Raw genomic sequence first — 22,871 nt, 5'->3', positions numbered from 1 at the left:
GAACACGTCCATGTGTAAAGTTGAACTGGCAAAGAGAAAGTAATACAAATAAAAGAATTTCGTGTAGGAATTCTGTCAACTCCCCCCCAGTGCAAAATTCCCCTGGAAAGTTCACTTCCGGAAATTTTCCTCCCCATGGAAAATTCTCCCCTTGGAAACCCACCCAAGCTCAAATTCCCCCCCCCCCCAAAAAAAAAGTGGGCATGATAATTCTAACCATACACCATCAGCTAAAATAAGAAACGGAGGAGTTCAGGACTCAGATCAGGAATTATTAAGGCGCTCCAGAACAAGAGGGATAAAACTTTTCCAGCACCTCTCAGAAACGGCCTTTATCGGAGAATACGTTGGGATGCTAAGGAGGCTTAGTGGGGGAGTCTGGGTCTAATGTGGTCGTGAAAATCGAGGGAGATCTCCTCAGTACGGGGATTAGAAATTACGGATTTAGCAAAACGCAAACAAATTTGTTCCCTCCTTTCTTTTAATGTAGAAAAGCGTGCAGATTTAAGGAGGAAGGAGTATGGAATTTTGCTCTCTTTGTAGGTGATCCTGAATGAACGCTTTTGGACCGCCTCAATTTTGTCGCTAAGTTCACTTGAAAGTTACAAATGTCAGACCGGACATGCATATTCCAAAAGCGGCCTGGCAAAGGATAAATAAACATGGAGGGAATATATTTTAGAGCAATTAAATTTGCTGAAAAGTTTTAACATGGATAGTGAAACATTTACTTGTTTTAACAATATTTGAAACATGGACGTCCCACTTCAGATTGTTTGAAATTGTGACACCAAGGAGTTTAACGTATTTCATTAGTGTTTTGAGTGGGATAGGGTCTAGGAAAACAAGAGTTGATTTCAAGAAAATTATCTCCATTATATTTGATTTCGCAGAATTTACTTCCATATTTAGATTCTTAGCTTTATCCGAAATAGGGGTTAGGATTTCGAGGGGTCACTTTTAATATTCCTGTGACATGTGATGTGATTTCACTGTTTTTGTACACTGAATAAGTAAGCATGGGCTAAATGTAGTATGCTTATAGCTGCAATAGCCCAAAAAACTGCATCTTTGGGGAGGGCTATTGGCAGTTACTCAACTTGAAACGATTTAGGAGCCAACCTGGGAACAATATATAACTATTACAACAGTTTTTATGCGTTTTACTTTACTGTAATTAGGATTTTTTTTTTGACTGGTTGGAACTTTTTCGGAAAAATAGAATTTTAGTACAGAAATTCAGTATCTCACGTCTTATGCCCCCACCTCTCAATAAAAATCGTCACATTTGTGCATGTTGGTGAATAAAATGAAAAAGGATATCACTCTCTATGAACTTAAGAATACCCCTTCTGTTCTAGTCTTCATCTAACAAGAAGAGTGATGCTATGAAAAAAGTTTTTTTTTGCAAAACAATTTTAAGGTTATTTACAGAATTACAACTAATATTTTACAGATTACACTAGTTTTTAAAGCAGACAATTCCACTTAGTTTGTTGTAAACCATTCAGTGTGACATGGCTTTGCTTTTTAGACCCCCCCCCCCTTCAGCTTCTTCCAATTTATGAGAGATCTGCGGTTCGATGTCCCTATTAATAATTTTAATTTTATAATTTATATTTCTATTATCCAAGAAGAATTACCTGAATTTGAAGAAAATCGTCGACATTTTAGATTTTAGAAGCTTTGAATCTATGTTTACAGTACGTTAGAAAATGCGATAAGATCAAGGTTTTGAATTAAATAAGGAAAAAGATAAAGAAGTTATTGGTCATACATAATAGTACTCAGAAAAGAAAGTTCCACAAGTGAAGGACTGGTTACCTGATAAATTATTTGTGAGGAGCTTAAAATTAGACCGAATCCAGCAAATGATGCCTAATATATGAACGATATCTTCAGTCTTTTTGTTAGTTACTTTTTCCAAACAAAGCTAAACTCATCAAAAACTGCTCAACAACTCAAACAAACTCATCAAAAACTTATTTACTTGTATCTTGGTCATATGAGGTGCTGTTTATAGTGAAATTGGGGGTATAATTTTTAACCGAAACGATATCCTCGAGCCATACCCTAGTCACATATGCTGATAGAAATCCAAGTTATATAAATGAGGTGCTGTTTATAGTGAAATTGGGGGTATAATTTTTAACCGAAACGTTATGCTCGAGCCATACCCTAGCCACATATGCTGATAGAAATCTAAGTTATATAAATGAGGTGCTGTTTATAGTGAAACTGGGGGTATAATTTTTAACCGAAACGTTATGCTCGAGCCATACCCTAGCCACATTTGCTGATAGAAATCCAAGTTATATAAATGAGGTGCTGTTTATAGTGGAATTGGGGGTATAATTTTTGGCCGAAACGTTATGCTCGAGCCATACCCTAGCCACATATGCTGATAGAAATCCAAGTTATGTAAATGAGGTGCTGTTTATCAGGTGCTTTGTATTTTAAAAGTGGAAGATGAATAAAAAGCGTGTACCAACACTAATTAGCTGCCAACTAATCTCTACTAATACAACGTTACCTCTAAGAAGACGATGGACTTTTCGAATTTCGAAGAATAACAGTCCATCTGTTCGAGTTTCAAAAAGTTGTGCCTCAACTCGTGATTCTGATTGAACAATTATCAATCTTATTCTTGGCAGTTGAACCACGTTCAATTCGACAAATTATAAATGGTGCGTGGCGTGCATAATTGGCGGTGTAATAGTGCTGAAGTTCGGTTTTATTTTCTATAATTTGGCCCGGCCATTAAAGCAGCCTGCTCTTTCATCCGTTTACGTAGGATCCAGTTAAATCAACTGACAGCTACATCTAAAAGATCAGTGGTTCAAGTTTGGTTGAAAGTTTGTACTCGATATGCTTTTTTTTTTCATTTGTCATTTTTCTGGGAAGCTATTCAGCCAACATTGGTAATCTAAGCTAAATTTCAAAAAACATAATTAAAAAGTCTCTTATGTAAAGTTTGCGGTTATTTTCCGTTTAGTATATGTATTTTATGTGCGATAAACTAAGATACTGTTGTTACTCTTATAAATGTAACTTTTTACTTAGTCTACCCTGAACTTAATTCGTTGATAAACAATTTACAAATCGATATACAATAAATGTCATAAAATAATAAATAAATATGACAATTGCCCCTTGAATGAATGATTTTATTCAGTGACTAAATCCGTACAGAGTATTTCAACTCCCCGCTCTTTACGCTAAAGTTTCTTACTGTTTCAAAAATAGAGTTAAGAGAAAGAGTCAAACTTTAGCGTAAAGAGCGGGGCGTTGAGGAGGAAAAGCCCCTTTCATATACGGAGTAATTTCTGTTCGTTTTAAGTTTTAATGTTGCTCCTTACTTTCATCTAAAAAACTTGTTTTTTTATATTTAATTTCTAAAGGCGCTTACCTTGCATTGTTATTTTTTTGTGGTTTGACAGAGCCTTTTGTCTATAAAATAACTGCATTGAGCGGGAATTTAGGGTCAAGAAGATTATAGGGCAAAGTTCATTAAAGAGCTCTGAGAAAAATTTTTAAGTATGCTGTGTTATTGCTAGTTATCAGTAGTTCTTCTTTTTATCCCTGAGGGCCAATTCTAAAAAAAAAATAGAAAAAATAAGGTAATTTTTAACTTACTAAGGAGTGATCGGATCTTAATGAAAATAACTGAAACGGATCCGCTCTATTTGGGAGAGTTGAGGGAGGAGGGTTAATTCTGAAAAACTAGAAAAAGTGAGGTATTTTTAACTTACGAAGGAGTGTTCGGATCTTGATGAAATTTCATATTTAGAAGGACATCGTAACTCAGATCGTTTATTTTAAATCCCGACAAGTTCCAGCGTTATTGGGGGGGGGGGAGTTGGGGGGAACCGGAAATCTTGGAAAACACTTAAAGAGGAGAGATCAGCATGAAACTTGGTGGGAAGAATAAAAACAAGTCCAAGATACGTGACTGACATAACCGGACCGGATCCACTCTCTTTGGTGGAGTTGGGGGGGGGGTAATTCGGAAAAATTAGACAAAATGAGGTATTTGTAACTTACGAACGGGTGATCAGATCTTAATTAAATTTGATGTTTAGAAGGATCTTGTGCTTTAGAGCTATTATTTGATATTTCAACCAGATCCGGTGACATTGGGGAAGTTGGAGGGGAAAACCGGAATTCTTGAAAAACGTGAAAATTGAGGTATCTTTATCTTACGAATGGGTGATCAGATCTTAGTGAAACTTGATTTATAGAAGGATCTTATGTCTCAGATGCTCCATTTTCAGTTCGAATTGGATCCGGGGACATAGGGGGTTGGAGGGGGGAAAGGGAAATTTTGGAAAACGCTTTGAGTGGAGAGATCGGGATGAAACTTGATGGGAAGAATAAGCACGAGTTATAGATCCGTGATTGGCATAATTGAAACGGATCTGTTCTCTTTTGAGGAGCTGGGGAGTGTTAAGTTGGAAAAATTAGAAAAATTGAGGTATTTTTAACTCAAGAACGGGCGACCGGATCTTAATGAAATTTGATATTTCTGTTGACATTGGGGGCAAGATCGACAAGATCTGTTGACATTGGGGGGAGTTAGAGGGGGAAACCGGAAATCTCGGAAAACACTTAGAATAAGCAAATGTTGTAGATACGTGACTGACGTAACCTTACTGGATTTTCTCTCTTTGGGGGAGTTAGGGGGTGGGGTTCAGTGATTTGGCGAGTTTGGTGCTTCTGGACGTGCTAGGACGATGGAAATTTGTAGGCGTGTCTGAGAGTTTCAGCACAAATTGACTTGATAAAGTCGTTTTCCCTGGTTCGACCATCTGGGGGGTTGAAGGGAGAGGAAAAATTAGAAAAAATGAGCTATTTATAACTTACGAGTGGGTGATCGGATCTTAATAAATTTTGATATTTAGAAGGACCTTGTGACTCAGAGCTCTTATTTTAAATCCCGACCGGCATTAAGCCACTGATTTTCCTTTTAAATCAATCTATTGATTCTTAGATCTTGTTTATTCTTTTTTTTCTAGCATGGCCAGAGGGTGACCATAACATAATAGCGAGATGTTTAATAGCGCATTCGGACGGAAACTAATTCGGTAGTTGGCTTTTTAAGTGACCAAAAGGATTGGAGGGCAGTTAGCCCCCTCCCCCCAAAGTCGTCTAATCAAAATTTTAAGGTAGCCATTTTGTGCAACATATTAGTGATGATGTGACCTTCCATATTCCTTGGGAAAGGGCTGAAGGATCTATCGGGCGTATTGGTATCACGCGTATCTGGATCGGGCATATCAGTATCGGTTTTTTTCTGATCATAGTTTTCCAATATTTGATTGATTATGAAGTGGGATTTTTTTTTTCCTCTGGGATTTTAGGGCTGAATTTTCTAGCGGAACGATTTTCTATGGGAAGGGTTGCCATCTTACCCTGATCCAGGAATGGTAATTGATATTTCGGTAAATCTTAATAGTAAAGGTTTATTTGGATAACAAATTTGTTGTCATTTAGAAAAAATATTAAAAGAAAATAAAGTTTTTCTGAGGGAAGTAAAGTGCGAAGTCGGTATCAGGCGTATTTCGGTTATTTTCATTGAAAATACATTTTTTGGCTTTTTCATGGAGAAAATAAAGAAAAACGACAAATTTACCCCTCCCTGATTTGAAATATATATTTTGTCCTCCTCCATAAATTGTCATGAATTTATGCCAGTGCAAAGAATCTTCCACTGCGGAAACTGCAGATTTAATGTTGCTTTTAAAAATATTATTTCATGCCTTTTGTGTTCCTCAAAGTTTCCTAAATGGTACTGCTTAGAGCGCGAATTTCTTCGTGTTTTGACATGACCTAGATACTAGGGCGGTCGTACGTATCTAATGATGGTTTATGTTTTATTTAGGTATCTGCATGTTCATAGTTGATTTCTAAAGTGATATTTATTATTCAGTTCATAAGATTTCCCTGTTTTATTCGTATTTTTTTGTGTTTTTTTTTCATGTTCATTTCTTTTTGAGTCAATCTACATTTATGGTAGTCGTAGATGTGAAATACCTGGTTTTCGGTTCAGTCACTAATAAAATAACTATCTATCTAGGCATCTGCATTACCCAACAAAGTTTTAATTCTTTTGATCATACTTGACCTTGAAACTCGACGGAGAAATAATTTCTAGGGCCTTTTCTTGACTATTTTGTTTTCTTGGCGCAACTGCCCTAAAATAAATTGCTTCGTACCCTCCATGTCTGAGGAATAATTTTGTAATTATTAAAAATAGTTTTGGGATAAACTCTGATTTTATTGAAGATGAAGAGTTTGAGAACGCTTATGATTATAATTCTTCATTCTCTTTCTCTACTGAGTTGATTCTTTTGGAAAAATATTTAAATTAGACAATCAGGTTTTTGTCGTTGGCGCCTTGATACCTCCTAAGTAACAATAAAAAAGAACCGTTTCATTTTCCGCTATTAAATAATCAAACTACCTTTGCCATGCTTATCTTATTACTCATATCGGATATCCGTGATTTAGTTGACAGCATTTAAATGATAACTCGTATTATGGATAAAAGGTACCTTGGGGCAAGGTGAATTGCTTACCATAAATGGCTATTAACTTAGCTTTTAGATCTTTCTCCGTATTTGGCTTGACTGAATATCCCGGACGATGTAGCTTCTTCAACGCTTTTTGTTCACAGTGAAAAAGTCGGATTTAACCTTTAACTCAAGTTGCCGAATTAACTGCGGCTTTTGAAAATAACAATCAATGAAGACAATTATGAGTTAGACGTCTAAGCAGGAATTTATTTCGAGAGCAGAGGTCATTTTCATGAAAAGGCAAAAAACAGAAACGATTAATTTTATATTGTTGTGTGGTTCATGAGATGAAGGGAATTGGGCCCTGGACTCTCTTTCCGCTTACTGCCTATTCTGGTTAGGAACTTGTGTTAAATGAAAATGTCAGGTTTAGTCTATAATTTGGAACAATTTTTTTTAACAGATTTGAAAATACGAGAAAAGGATCCTCTTCCTCTTAAAACTGTTTTGTAGCTCGGAGCTTGCCAATCCCTAGGCTAATTTTATAGGTGCCCTCGTTGGAAGCTATAGTAAAAGTTTGTATTTCATTTTCATAATCAAGTAATGAATTTTGCTTCCGTACTTCTTTAAAAGCATAAAAACACGACAAAATAACGACCGAAGTTGCAACTAAATATTTATATCTTGGTGATTTGTTGTTTTACGATAAAATTTGAGTTCTGGTCTACTTATGCATCTTAAATCACAATAAATGTGGCCAGCTGGTTATTCAGAGCTTTTTATTTGCCCATGTCTTCCAAATTATTTTAACTGAAAATTTTATTCTCTGTTTTCCATTTGGTAAACATTTTGCCTTTTGAGCACATAATTAATATTCATGTAAAGGCGATTTCCATTTGGTTGTTTCAAAACTATGAAGTTTTTTAGGGCAGTATCATGTTTTTATTAATGCTTCCTCGTTTCCCTGTTTTCTGCTTATTTTCTACCCACGTTTTTTTTATATTCTGTACCCAATACTACCAAAAACTGCGTAGTCGCACATAGAGGGTCCTATTTATTAGAAATTGGATTCCTGATTTTTCTGATTTTTAAAGAATAGTGAAACCCGAAAGGAGCTAAAATAAGAATGAATTGTCAAATGAAACTTAAACTTAATTTACGAATATAGTTACGAATTTATTTTACGAATAATTTACGTTCAAAAATTAGTTGCTGTTCATTGTTTTTTTTTCAGTTTTGTTATGTGTTAATTGTAGGATTTTTCTAGTTTTTCCTTTTTCATTTTTCTGCCTAAGATTTCGAATCGGAATATAATTCTAGGCAATATTGGAATACTCTGTTGGCATTTTTCATTCGCACGTTTTTACGAGACTGAGACCATCCTTACCCCATATTCATTTTACACTTTAATATAAACGCACATTTTTATGGCACTTGGTATTAACCAAGTGACATATAGCAATCGCCAATTCTGTCGGTCTGTCGTTCCCGGTTTTGCGGAGGGGGGGGGGACCTGAAATCTTGGAAAACACTTAGAGTGGAGGGATCGGGATGAAACTTGATGGAAAAAATAAGCACAAGTCCCAGATACATGATTGAAATAATCGGAACGGATCCGCTCTCTTTGGGGTAGTTGGGGGGGGGGGGGTAATTCTGAAAAATTAGGAAAAATGAGGTATTTTTAACTTGCGAACGGGTGATCCGATCTCAATGAAATTTGATGCTTAGAAGGATATCGTGTCTTAGAGCTCTGACCGGATCTGGGGAAAATGGGGGGAGTTGGGAGGGGGAAACCTAAAACTTGGAAAACACTTAGAGTGGAGGGATCGGGATGAAACTTGGTGGGAAAAATAAACACAAGTCCTAGATACATGATTGACATAAACAGAACGGATCCGCTCTCTTTGGGGTAGTTGGGGGGGGTCTGAAAAATCAGAAAAAATGAGGTATTTTTAACTTACGAACGAGTGATCGGATCTCAATGAAATTTGATATTTAGAATGGTATCGTGGCTCAGAGCTCTTATTTTAAACCCGACCGGATCTGGTGACATTGGGTGGGGGGAGTTGGGAGGGGGAAACCTAAAACTTGGAAAACACTTAGAGTGGAAGGATCGGGATGAAACTTGGTGGGAAAAATAAGCACAAGTCCTGGATACATGATTAACATAAACGGAACAGATCCGCTCTCTTTGGGGTAGTTGGGGGAGGGGTTAATTCTGAAAAACTAGAAAAAAATGAGGTATTTTTAACTTACGAACGGGTGATCGGATCTCAATGAAATTTTTTTTTTATTATCATTCTATGAAAATAATATGTTTGTGTTATGTTATAACTGTTCAATATGTATTTTAATACATTTCTAGGTAATTTTCGAAAAACGTTTTGTTTTGGTATCTTAAGACAAAATAAATTGACGTTTAGCATTGAGAAATACTTGCTTCGAGTGTCTGCTGTTGACCTCACGAGATTGTTCCAGAGTTTAATATTAGTTGGCTCGCCAATTATGTAGGTAGAAGATTTCCATATAAGTAAGAATGCTTTTTCAAATAAAATCTTAGAGGTCTCACAATACAAATCGTTCTGTTGAATTATATCTATTTAAAATATGAATTAACTATTTACCACTATTAGCACTATTTACCACTATTACCGCTATCCCCAGTAGAAACTCTGTGCCCCTCTACACAGACTGTTTCTGCTAGGTCTATTTATAATTGCAAAATACGAGAATTGTAAGGATACCAATCAATAAATGTTGCGAGGGGGGGGGGGTAGTAGAGTCATGAAGTCCCCAGAATTTCGATTTATTTGCTTAGAATTGATCGCCTGAGATTAGTAAACTTTGTATTAGCTTGCTGGAAAACTGTTCTAAAAGTTGAAGTCTTAGAGATTCGTTTGAAATTAGGCAGACAGTTACTTACCCCCATATGATATTTCTCAAAGAAATGACGGGCTGAAAAGTGCAAGGCCTCAGAGATGAAAACGAGACAAGGGCCTGAAGAACTTCTTCTTCCTTTGTTTAGAGGCCTGGAGGATATATTTTCTTTTGGACCGTCAGGCCTTGGAATAGGTACCATCAAAGCTCTGATATTTCTCGTCCTTGTATTTTAACCTTTACTTATTTTGTTACCTTTTTAGACTTACTCTGGACTCTTTTGTGTGGTTGTTAATCCATATAGAAGACTGCCAATTTATACTGAGCGAGTAATTGAATTATACAAAGGGAAAAAAAGACACGAGGTACCTCCTCACGTTTTTGCTATCACTGATGGGGCTTACAGGAGTATGCTGCAGGGTAAGTAAAGGATTTAATTTCCCTGTAAATTTAAATCTTTTTAAAAGATTTAAATTTTTTAAAATTTAAATCTTTTTCTAAAAGACTTTAAATCTATTTAATCTACTTCTAGCGTTTCTTCAGGCTTAAGAATTGAAAACTTGATCAGCTCTTTACAATGCACTTCCATTATTAATTGGGAAATAATAAGAGGATCGTTACTCTTGACAATATTCTTGCACCGAAAGATGGTGTTAAACACGTTTATCTTTTTTCTACTAAGGATTGGGCTTGTATAGGTATACTTAACAGGGGGGTTCAATTATTGTCTTTGGGAAAAGTTGGAAAGGGGGGCAGCTAGTTAATAAAGTGTTTGTGTTAGGTTAATAAATCTATCATGGAGGGATTTACAGCCAGAACTAGGGCCTATCAAGTGCTGCCAAGCTTCTACAGTTAATCTCTCCCTTCTTTTAATAGTTAGTTTTATTTCGACTTCTTGTCTCCTTGTCGTAGATTGTAGATCTTGGTACTTTAGCTCCTAGGATTTTAGAAGGAATCGAAGCTAAACGTGGACTTTTTTTTTCAAAGTTAGCAAATGTTGTTCGCATAATCTGCAAGTCTTATAACTGGAAATGGACCGGAGGTAGGAGCTTAATAATAACTTTACACATTTAATTTGTAATACAAATTTGTTCATGAAATTTTCATCCACCCAGGGTAAATCTTTGTAAGTTCATGAAAAGTGTATGTCTTGTAAGGGAAAAAGGTAGAGAAAAATGCTTTGAATACTTTCCCAGTCCTAGGCCATTGCTAGGACTCTATAATGATTTCCGAAGAGTTTATTTACGTATAACCTTCAGTTTTCCGAGTAGGCAAAAGGCCGATTCCTACTTTTTTCTTTTTGCTTTAAGTCCAATGTAAATGTATGCTAAGCATTAAAAGCCCCTACTAAAACTCAATTAAACTCTTATGTACTCAAGCAAACAAAACAAGGATATTTTTTTAACCGGATGATTGGTGCAGTGAAATTGAGATTGACAATATGCAATCCTTTCTTTTGAACGGTTCAAATTCCGTCTTTCAATATTTAACTTTTCACAATTTTCAGTAATTCTTTGGCTTTTAGTTTTGTCTGTTGTCCATGTGTCTTTTGTCCTAGACATTTCAGGTAAGGGTATTTGGACAGTTTTTTTGGGAGAGAGGTTAGTGCTCTTAAAAATAGCTAAGGGAGAAATAAGTGGATTTACATGAATTTTAACATGCTCTATTCTCTCAAAATCGGATGTCCAAACCTGTTGTCTTGTTTTTACCTTTGCTGCACAGTTACCTTTGCTGCAAAGCCGATTCCTACTTTTTTTGCTGCACAGTTACCTTTGCTGCACAGCCGATTCCTACTTTTTTCTTTTTGCTTTAAGTCCAATGTAAATGTATGCTAAGCATTAAAAATCCATGCTAATTAGCAAAATGTTGTTCGCATAATCTGCAAGTTTTATAACTGGAAATGGACCGGAGGTAGGAGCTTAATAATAACTTTACACATTTAATTTGTAATACAAATTTGTTCATGAAATTTTCATCCACACAGGGTAAATCTTTGTAAGTTCATGAAAAGTGTATGTCTTGTAAGGGAAAAAGGTAGAGAAAAATGCTTTGAATACTTTCCCAGGCCTAGGCCATTGCTAGGACTCTATAATGATTTCCGAAGAGTTTATTTACGTATCACCTTCAGTTTTCCGAGTAGGCAAAAGGCCGATTCCTACTTTTTTCGTTTTGCTTTAAGTCCAATGTAAATGTATGCTAAGCATTAAAAATCCATGCTAAAACTCAATTGAACACTTCTGTACTCAAGCAAACAAAACAAGGATATTTTTTTAACCGGATGATTGGTGCAGTGAAATTGAGATTGACAATATGCAATCCTTTCTTTTGAACGGTTCAAATTCCGTCTTTCAATATTTAAATTTTCACAATTTTCAGTAATTCTTTGGCTTTTAGTTTTGTCTGTTGTCCATGTGTCTTTTGTCCTAGACATTTCAGGTAAGGGTATTTGGACAGTTTTTTTGGGAGAGAGGTTAGTGCTCTTAAAAATAGCTAAGGGAGAAATAAGTGGATTTACATGAATTTTAACATGCTCTATTCTCTCAAAATCGGATGTCCAAACCTGTTGTCTTGTTTTTACCTTTGCTGCACAGTTACTTTGTTCAAAACCTGAGTGATTTATTTATTAATTTCTTGCTTGTCTTGTGACGTTGTTTTGACGAAATTGTACTTGTATTTTTTTTCTACTCTGTATGAGGTTAGTCTACTATATCCTAAAACATACATAATTAGACATATAAGACACTTGGTAAACTTTGTCTTTCCCTGACATTTCTTGAAGGCTTAATATTGCCTTTTATTCCTCTTTTCTTCTTGTGCTCTAACTGATTTATAAAGACATGTAAATTTGAAGTTTTACCAGTATGAGAATCATGAAACCGACATTAAAAGCTCTCCTGGAATTAGTAAAATATCCAATTGCTTCCCAGAAAACCAATAGCCTACGAAACTGTACTAAATAATAATAATAAACAAGAGCTAAGAGCTCATATGGCACTTTTGACGAGGCAAGAAGTGCCAAGAGCCAAGAGCTCATATGGTATGAGTTCTAACTAAATTCTAAGCACCTTTAGATTTATTTAAAAGGAAAATCAGAGGCTTAATGCCGGTCAGGATTCAAAATAAGAGCTCTGAGTCACGAGGTCCTTCTAAATATCAAAATTCATTAAGATCCGATCACCCACTCGTAAGTTATAAATAACAGCTCCCTGACACGCCTACCAATTTTCATCGTCCTAGCACGTCCAGAAGCACCAAACTCGCCAAAGCACTTAACCCCACCACCTAACTCCCCCAAAGAGAGTGAATCCAGTCCGGTTACTTCCTTCACGTATCTACGACATTTATAAGCATTTTCCATGATTTCTTGTTTCCCCCACCAGCTCCCTCCAATGACAACAGATCTGGTCGGGATTTGAAATAAGAGCTCTGAGACATGAGTTCCTTCTAAACATAATATTTCATTAAGATCCGGTCACCCGTTCTTAAGTTAAAATACCTCAATTTTTCTAATTTTTCCAAATTAACAACCCCCAGTTCCCCAAAGAGAACGGATCCGTACCAATTATGTCAATCTCGTATCTATAGCTTGTGCTTATTCTTCCCATCAAGTTTCATCCCAATATCTCCACTCTAAGCGTTTTCCAAGATTTCCGGTTTCCAAGCTGTCTGTTTCTCCCCTCCAACTCCCTGTGTCACTGATCTGATTCGAATTGAAAATAGAACATCTGAGACATAAGATCCTTCTATATATCAAGTTTCATTAAGATCCGGTCACCTATTCGTAAGATAAAAGTACCCCAACTTTCACGTTTTCCAAGAATTCCGATTTCCCCTCCAACTCCCCCCAATGTCACAGGATTTGGTCGGAATTTAAACTAAGAGCTTTAAAGCACAAGATCCTTCTAAATATAAAATTTCATTCAGATCTGATCACCCGTTCGTAAGTTACAAATACCTCATTTTTTCTAATTTTTCAGAATTAACCCTAGCTCCCCCCCCAACTGCCCCAAAAAGAGTGGATCCGGTCTGGTTATGTCAGTCACGTATCTTAGACTTGTTTTTATTCTTCCCATGCAGTTTCATCCTGATCTCTCCGCTTTAAGTATTTTCTAAGATTTCCAGTCCCCCCTTCCCCCTATTGACACTGGATCCAGTCGGGATTTAAAATAAGATATCTAAGTTACGAGGTCCTTCTAAATATAAAATTTCGTTAAGATATGATCACTCCTTCGTAAGTTAAAAATACCTCATTTTTTCTAATTTTTCAGAATTAACCCTAGCCCCCCCCCAACTGCCCCAAAAAGAGTGGATCCGGTCTGGTTATGTCAGTCACGTATCTTAGACTTGTTTTTATTCTTCCCATCCAGTTTCATCCTGATCTCTCCGCTTTAAGTATTTTCTAAGATTTCTAGTCCCCCCCCCGCCCAATGACGCTGGATCCGGTTGAGATTTAAAATAAGAGATCTGAGTTACGAGATCCTTCTAAATATGAAGTTTCATGAAGATCCGATCACTCCTTCGTAAGTTAAAGATACGTCATTTTTTCTAATTCTTCAGAATCACCCCCCCCCCCCCCAATTCCCCCAAATAGGGGGGGATCCGTTCCAATTATATCAATCACGTATCTAAGACTTCTTCTTATTTTTCCCACCAAGTTTCATCCCGATCCCTCGGATCTAAGCGTTTTCCATGATTTTAGGTTCCCCCCAACTCCCCCCAATGTCACCAGATTCGGCCGGGATTTAAAATAAGAGCTTTGAGACACGATATCCTTCTAAATATCAAATTTCATTGAGACCCGATCACCCGTTCGTAAGTTAAAAATACCTTATTTTTTTCAATTTTTAGAATTAACCCCCCCCCCACTAACTACCCCAAAGAGAGTGGATCCGTTCCGGTTATGTCAATTTTGTATCTAGGACTTGTGCTTATTTTCCCACCAAGTTTCATCCGGATCCCTTCACTCTAAGTGTTTTCCAAGATTTTAGGTTTTAGGTTCCCATATAGAGCATGGAATGAGCCTGATATGAAAATTCTGCATCTCCTAGATTTATTTAAATTAGTTTCAGGAAATTTCATCTAAAAAAGTAGAATTCTTTCGCTTTTTGTGAAATTTTGATCGATTTAAAATTTTTTTTTGTGCGGATATATAGATTTGGCTGTGACTAGATTTGAAATAAGTGGTTATAATCTGACTCGTTAGAGGGGCATTTCAAGAGTTTTGTTATTAGCTTATCTACTAGGAGGGGTTGTCAGATTTTGAGCATTGCTGACTCAGCAACAGTGCCCTAATTATCGCTTTTGGGTGGTCTAGCACAATACAACCTCTGTGAGAGGTGGGAGGTATGGTCTGTAGGTCTAATCTGACATTTGTGGAGAAGAGCACTTAGCCTATCTAAAATCTAAAAAAGGATCGCCAGGTCCCAATTAAACTCGGCTAGAAGTAACAGCTGATATCGTAGTTATGTTTGAGAAGCTCGAGATAGATTTGATAGTTATGGAAGGTGTGGTTAGTATTTATACCAGAAGGTTTAGCCTTAACTAAACTTGTTTTTGAAGTAAGAACTAAGCTCATAATTCTGCCTTTTTACGATCTGTGCCTGATATGACCCCTATGAAAGAAAGAGGATAGAAATATCCCTGCCAAACTTAGTGATAAGTAGCTTAGCTCATTTTTATGTCTTTCAAACGTCTACATTTCATCCGGCCCCTGCGAGGGAGAGGGATGACAATGGAGATCTCATTCATTCTCTTAATTACTAAGTGGACTGTTGGAACTTTATCAATCTTATGTAACAGCTATAGTTGTTGTTTAAGCGGTCATTGTGGTCTCAGGAAAGGGCTACAACCTGTTTTTCACGTCAGTCAGAAGGGTTCTGGGTGTCCAACAGATTTTTTCCAAGGGATAAGTGAGCCCGCAACACTTGTGTTACACGTGTGGGCTGAGTTAGAAAAACACGTTGGCCAAAACACGTTATATTTTTCCCAACACTACGTGTGATAGGAATTGGGGGCTAAGGTAGGAAAAAAGCTTTTCTTCCGAAAGTTTTGGTAATTTTGAAACGTTTAGTTTTTTGATGCATTTTGGTTCTTAAAGTTTTCTTCTTTTGTTAGTGTTGCCTGTACACAATTTTTATGGTACTTGGTATTAAGCAAGTGACATATAGCAATCTGTCTGTCTTGTCTGTCTGTCAGTCGGTCTCTTTGTCGGTCTGTCGGTCCCGGTTTTGCTACTTTAGGCACTTCCAGGTAAGCTAAGACGATGAAATTCGACAGGCGTATCAGGGACTGGACCAGATTAAATTAGAAATAGTCGTTTTCCCGATTTGACCATCTGAGGGGAGTGGGGGGCCCGTTAATTTGGAAAAAAATAGAAAAAATGAAGTATTTTTAACTTACGAACGGTTGATCAGATCTTAGCGAAATTTGATGTTTGGAAGGATATCATATCTCAGAGCTGTTATTTTAAATCCCTACCGGATCTGGTGACACTGAAAAGGAGCTGGGAAGGGGAAACCTAAAATCTTGGAAAATACTTAGAGTGGAGGGATCATGATGAAACTTGGTGGGAAAAATAAGCACACGTCCTAAATACATGATTGACATAACCAGAACGGATCCGCTCTCTTTGGGGTAGTTGGGGGGGTTAATTCTGAACGGTTAGAAAAAATGAGGTATTTTTAATTTACGAACGGGTGATTGGATCTCAATGAAATTTGATATTTAGAAAGATATCGTGTCTCAAAGCTCTTATTTTAAATTCTGACCGGATCTGGTGACATTGGGGGGAGTTTGGGGGGGGGAACCTAAAATTATGGAAAACGCTTAGATTGGAGGGATCGGGATGAAACTTGGTGGGAAAAATAAGCAGAAGTCTTAAATACGTGATTTACATAATTGGAACGGATCCGCTCTATTGGGGGGGGGGGTAATTCTAAAAAATTAGAAAAAATTATATATTTTTAACTTACGAAGGAGTGATCGGATCTTCATGAAACTTCATATTTAGAAGGACCTCGTAACTCAGATTTTAAATCTCAACCGGATCCAGCGTCATTGGGGGGGCAGTTGGGAGGGTCGGAAATCTTAGCAAATGCTTAAAGCGGAGAAATCAGGATGAAACTGGATGGGAAGAATAAAAACCTGTCTAAGATACGTGACTGACATACCGGACCGGATCTGCTCTTTTCGGTGGAGTTGGGGGGGTAATTTGAAAAAATGAGGTATTTGTAACTTACGAAAGGGTGACCAGATCTTAATTAAATTCTATTTAGAAGGATTTTGTGCTTTAAAGCTCTAATTTTAAATTCCAACCAGATCCTATGACATTGGGGGGAGTTGGAGGGGGAAATGGGAATTCTTGGAAACTGTGAAAATCGGGGTATTTTTATCTTATGAATAGGTGATCGGATCTTAATGGAATTTGAAATTTAGAAGGAATTCATGTCTCAGAGCTCTTATTTCAAATCTCGACCAGATCTTTTGACACTGGGGGGATAGGAGGGGGAAATCTTGGAAAACACTTGGAGTGGAGGAATCGGGATGAAGCTTGGTGGATAGAATAAGCAAATGTCTTTGATACGTGATTGACGTAACCGTACTGGATTTGCTCTCTTTGGGGGAGTTGGGGGGAGATCTTGAGTGATTTGGCGAGTTTGGTGCTTCTGGACGTGCTAGGACGATTAAAATTGGTAGGCGTGTCAGGGACCTGCACAAATTGACTTGATAAAGTCGTTTTCCCAGATTCGACCATCCGGGGGGCTAAAGGGAGAGGAAAAATTAGAAAAAAGGAGCTATTTATAACTTACGAGTGGGTGATCTTAATGAATTTTGATATTTAGAAGGACCTCGTGACTCAGAGCTCTTATTTTAAATCCTGACCGGCATTAAGTCTCTGATTTTCCTTTTAAATCAATGTATTCATTCTTAGAATTTTCTTAGAGCTCATACCATATGAGCTCTTGGCTCTTAGCTCTTCTTGCCTCGTCACAAGTGCCATATGAGCTCTTAGCTCTTGTTTTTCGTTTTTATGGCACTTGGTATTTACCTAGTGACATATAACGATCGCAAATTCTGTCGGTCTGTCGGTTCTGGTTTTGCTAGTTTAGGCACTTCTAGATGAGATAGGACGATGAAATTTGGCAGGTGTATCAGGGACCAGACCAGATTAAATTAGAAATAGTCGTTTTCTTGATTTGACCATCTTGGGGGAGGGGAGTGGAGGGACGGTTAATTTGGAAAATTAGAAAAAATGAGGCATTTTTAACTTACGAACGGGTGATGGGATCTTAATGAAATTTGATATTTAGAAGATTATAGTGTCTCAGAGCTCTCATTTTAAATCTCGACCTGATTCAGCGTCATTGAGGGAGTTGGGGAGGGGGATCGGAAATCTTGCAAAACGCTTAAAGTGGAGGGATCGGATTGAAACTTGGTGGTAAAAATAAGTATAAGTCCTAGATACGTGATTGACATAACTGGAACGAATCTTCTCTCTTTAGGAGAGTTGGGAGAGGGTTAATTCTAAAAAGTTAGAAAAAATGAGGTATTTTTAACTTACGATGGAGGGATCGGATCTTAATGAAATATCATATTTAGTAGGACCTCTTATTTCAGATCTCTTATTTTAAATCCCTACCAAATCCAGTGTCATTGGGGGAGCTGGGGGGACCGGAAATATTGGAAAACGCTTAGAGTGGAGAGATCAGGCTGAAACGTGGTGGGAAGAATGAGCACAAGTCCTAGATACGTGAATGATATAACCGGACTGCATCCTTCCTCTTTGGGGGAGTTGGAGGGGTGGTAATTTGGAAAAATCCGAAAAATTGAAGTATTTTTAAATTAAGAACGGGTGACCGAATCTTAATGAAATTTGATATTTAGAAGAAACTCATGTCTCAGAGCTCTTATTTTAAATCCTGACCAGATCTTGTTACATTGGGGGGAGTTGGAAGGGGAAACGGAAATATTGGAAAACGCTTAGAGTGGAGAGATCGGGATGAAACTTGATGCGCAGAATAAGCAAATGTCGTAGATACGTGATTGACGTGACCGGACTGGATCTGCTCTCATTGGGGGATTGGGGAGGGGATCCAGTTCTATGGGGAGGGGGCGAGTTCGGTGCTTTTGGACGTGCTAGGACGATGAAAATTGGTAGGCGTGTCAGGGACCTGCAGAAATTGACTTGATAAAGTCTTTTCCACCGATTCGACCTTCTGGGGGTTGAAGGGAGAGGAAAAACTAGAAAAAAATGAGGTATTTTTAACTTACGAGTGGGTGATCGGATCTTAATGAATTTTGATATTTAGAAGGACCTCGTGTCTCAGAGCTCTTATTTTAAATCCCGACCGGCATTACGCCTCTGATTTTCCTTTTAGATTAATCTATTTATTCTTAGAATTTTTCTAGAGATAATGCCATATGAACTCTTGGCTTTTGGCTCTTCCGACCTCATCGTGAGTGCCATATGAGCTTTTGTTTAATTATAGAAGAAACGCGAAACAGTTTTGAGTGAACACTCCAGTTTTCGCGAGAAACTGTATACTCTCTACCATGTGGTGAAATTCACCACCTGCGACGTTTTTTTTTTCTGCCGCAGCTATGCCGTGTTCTCCGAAAATAGATGGTGTAACTATCAATGATGAAGTCTCAGATATAAAGCCTTTTTTAAGGGACAAAAAAGGACCAGAAGGAGACTCGTCGGCCATTTGTTCTCCGGGTATGCCTCATTAGCTCAAATATCACAGGACTAAAACTTCCAAAAAGTAACCATTTTGATTCAGAACATGACCGGATCCGGTGACATTGGGGGAGTTGGAGGGAGAAACCGGCCGCTCTTTCTGGGGAGTTTGGGGGGCGAATTCCAGTGCTTTGGTGAGTTTGGTGCTTCTGGACGTGACGATGAAGATTGGTAGGTGTACCAGGGAGCTACACCAATTGACTTGATAACAGTCGTTTCCCCGATTTGACCATCTGGGGGGCTGAAGGGAGAGGAAAAGTTGAAAATATGAGGTATTTTTAACTTACGAGTGAGTGATTGGATCTTAATGAATTTTGATATTTAGAAGGACCTCGTGTCTTAGAGCTCTTATCTTAAATCCCGACCGGAATTAAACCTCTGATCTTCCTTCTAAATCAATCTATTGATTCTTAGAATTTTGTTAGAGTTCATGCCATATGAGCTCTTGGCTGAGCTCTTAGCTCTTGTTTTTTTTAGACCAGGGCATTTTACTTTCCAGAAAAACGAAGGACATTCTGGTCAGTCTTTCAGAGAATGCTGAGTAGAATATTGAACTAGTTCACAACACGTCACGTGTATACGGAAGGTGTTGTCGTAGAAATTTCAAAAGGGCTCATTCGATTGGAAATTGAGAAGACCAGTACGCTTTTTAATAGTTGAAATTGGTTGGGTGAAAATAGCTCTCAACACCCATTGCTTCACCAAGCACTTCTGATCAAAATTTTCAGATAGTCATTTTGTTCAGCGTGGTTGAAAGAACCGGAAATTATGTCTTTGAGGATGACATCCTCCATAGCCCTCGGGGCAAGGGTTGTAAGTTATGCCCTGGAGACACAAGGTTTCTTACAGAAAGCGTGGTCGTATTAATTTTGGAGGCGGTTTATTGGATTGGTAATCAGAAGTTCTAGTGCACTCTTTTAGAGTCAAAGCGATTGAAGGGCGGCTACCGTCCCCCTCCCCACACACAAACATCATATTTTCCCGAAATGTATCTCTAATATATTTTTATATTATAGTTTTTTTTATAATGCATATCATATATTTTTTTCATGAAAAAAAGCATCAATAAAAAAGGAACAGAGAGTAATTTAAAAATAACCTTCAACAAAGCAAGTTTTTCATAGAAAAGTGGAGAGTTCCGTTAAGCCAAAAAATGAGCAGAAATAAATTTAAATAATCTTCCAAGCGTAAAACTACAACAAATCACCATCAAAAAATAAATGAAACCCAAAACGAACATAAATTACAATAAATAATTGAGTCACAAGCTCAAAATGAGAAAAAATAACACGAGTAAGGCTGACAACCCCCATGCCTTCTTAAGACCAGAAAATAGAATGTGGGTAATTTCGAAGAACACACTGCCTTTCCATGACGATAAGTTAAAGTTCTTGTAGGGATTGATCCTCTCATTAGACAGTTATAATAACATTCACAAAATATACTGAATGTTATTTGTGATTAAATAAAAAAAACTAGTTTGTTTAACTGAAAGTAAGGAGCGAAATTAAAACTTAAAACGAACAGAAATTACTCCGTATATGAAATGGGTTGTCCCCTCCGCAACCCCTCCCTCTTTACACTAAAACTTTTAATTGTTTTAAAAAGTAGAACTGTGGCAAATAGTCAAACTTTAGCGTAAAGAGCGAGGGATTGTGGAGGGACAACCCATTTCATATACGGAGTAATTTCTGTTCGTTTTAAGTTTTAATGTCGCTCCTTACTTTCAGCTAAAAAAATTAGTTTTTTTTTTACTTTAATTTCTGAACGTTTTTGAATTAATGCATGTTTGGTTTTGGCTCTCCGCACATAAATTATTAAAATGAAATTGTATATTAATTCTTTTTTTGGCTAAATGGCTTTCTCTTAGTTTTGATCAGACGATTTTGAGAAATAAGGGGTGGAGAAGGAGGCCTAGTTGCCCTCCAATTTTTCGGTTACTTAAAAAGGCAACTAGAACTTTTAATTTTTACGAACGTTTTTATTAGTAAAAAATATACGTAACTTAAGAATTAACTTACGTAACAAACATTCATAACCTTATATTTTTATTATGTATACGAGGGGGTTTGTACCCTCGTCAATACCTCGCTCTTTACACTAAATCGTAAGTTTTGTCCCAATTCTTTAAGAATGACCCTGAATTAGAAAGGCCGCAGAATAAATAGTTGAAATTACTAAAAATACTTTAGCATAAAGAGCAAGGTATATATCTCCTCCTAAATACCTCGCTCTTTATTCTAAAGTATTTTTAGAACCCCTCATATGCGTAATAATCTCTGTTCGTTTTAAGTTTCAATGCTACTTCTTCCTTTCATTTGAAAAAATGTTTTCATGTTTATTTTTCATTGTTTTTTTTTTATAGTAATGCTAGAGAATCCTGCGCCCTTTTCATTGAATTTTTCTTCCCCCATGACAGATTCCTCCAAGGAAAGATCCTCCAACATAGCCCCCTCTCCTCAGCCCTACCCCCAAACAAAATAAAATCCCCCTGAAAACGTCTGTACACTTCCCAATAACCATTACTATATGTAAACACTGGTCAAAGTTTGTAACTTGCAGCCCCTCCCCCAGGGATTGTGGGGGAGTAAGTCATCCCCAAAGACATAGTTATTATGGTTTTTGACTATGTTGAACAAAATGGCTATCTCAAAATTTTGATCCGTTGACTTTGGGAAAAAATGCGCGTGGGAGGGGGCCTAGATGCCCTCCAATTTTTTGGTCACTTAAAAAGGGCACTAGAACTTTTCATTTCCGTTAGAATGAGCCCTCTTACGCCATTCTAGGACCACTTGGTCGATACGATGACCCCTGGGAAAAAAAACACAAAAAAAACAAAAAAAAAAAAACAAATAAACACGCACCCGTGATTTGTTTTCTGGCAAAAAATACAAAATTCCACATTTTTATAGATAGGAGCTTGAAACTTCTACAACTGGGTTCTCTGATACGCTGAATCTGATGGTGTCGTTTTCGTTAAGATCCTACGACTTTTAGGGGGTGTTTCCCCCTATTTTCCTAAATAAGGCAAATTTTGTCAGGCTCGTAACTTTTGATGGGTAAGACTAAACTTGATGAAACTTATATATTTAAAATCAGCATTAAAATTCGATTCTTTTGATGTAGCTATTGATATCAAACTTCAATTTTTTAGAGTTTTGGTTACTATTGAGCCGGGTCGCTCCTTACTACAGTTCGTTACCACGAACTGTTTGATAAGGCAAATAAGGCAATAAGGCTCTGAATAAGGCAAATTTTCTCAGGCTCGTAACTTTTGATGACAAAGACTAAATTTGATGAAATTCATATATTTAGAATCAGCATGAAAATTCGATTCTTTTTATGTATCTTTCAGCATCAAAATTCCGTTTTTTAGAGTTTCGTTTACTATTGAGCCGGGTCGCTCCTTACTACAGTTCGTTACCACGAATTGTTTGAAAATTATTGTCACTGTCTAATAAAAGCATTCTTCCCTTTTCGAACTTTTATTGATAGATCAGAACCTAATTTGCATTTTACTGATAACAAAATACCTTTGAATGTTTTTACTTATTTTTATTTTAATAAATAAAAATTATTAAAACTTTAAGGAATAAATATCAGTATGACGATCTACTGTCATTTTTTTTATTATTATTTTCTTTTAGAAACTAGTTAAAACATAACTCATCCAAAGAACACATCGATAAGAAGTTGTTTTAATTTCTATAAGGGGCCCCTTTCACCCCTTACCTTTTGCA

At 37.0% G+C, this 22,871-nt stretch overlaps 1 protein-coding gene across 2 annotated transcripts in view; it reads left to right on the top strand.

Moving 5' to 3' along the window:
- LOC136039405 (myosin heavy chain, non-muscle-like) overlaps positions 1-22,871 on the top strand; it is a 186,317-nt gene that overhangs the window by 15,775 nt on the left and 147,671 nt on the right. For both annotated transcript variants that reach the window (XM_065723124.1, XM_065723123.1), the window contains exon 3: positions 9,656-9,812. In XM_065723124.1, the coding sequence (XP_065579196.1) occupies positions 9,656-9,812 (157 nt within the window). The remainder of the gene's footprint in view (positions 1-9,655; positions 9,813-22,871) is intronic.

Source organism: Artemia franciscana, chromosome 19 (assembly GCF_032884065.1).
Source record: "Artemia franciscana chromosome 19, ASM3288406v1, whole genome shotgun sequence".
In the NCBI taxonomy this organism is placed as follows: domain Eukaryota; kingdom Metazoa; phylum Arthropoda; class Branchiopoda; order Anostraca; family Artemiidae; genus Artemia; species Artemia franciscana.
Note: the sequence above shows the minus strand (reverse complement) of the source record. Positions and strands in the feature narration are given on the sequence as shown.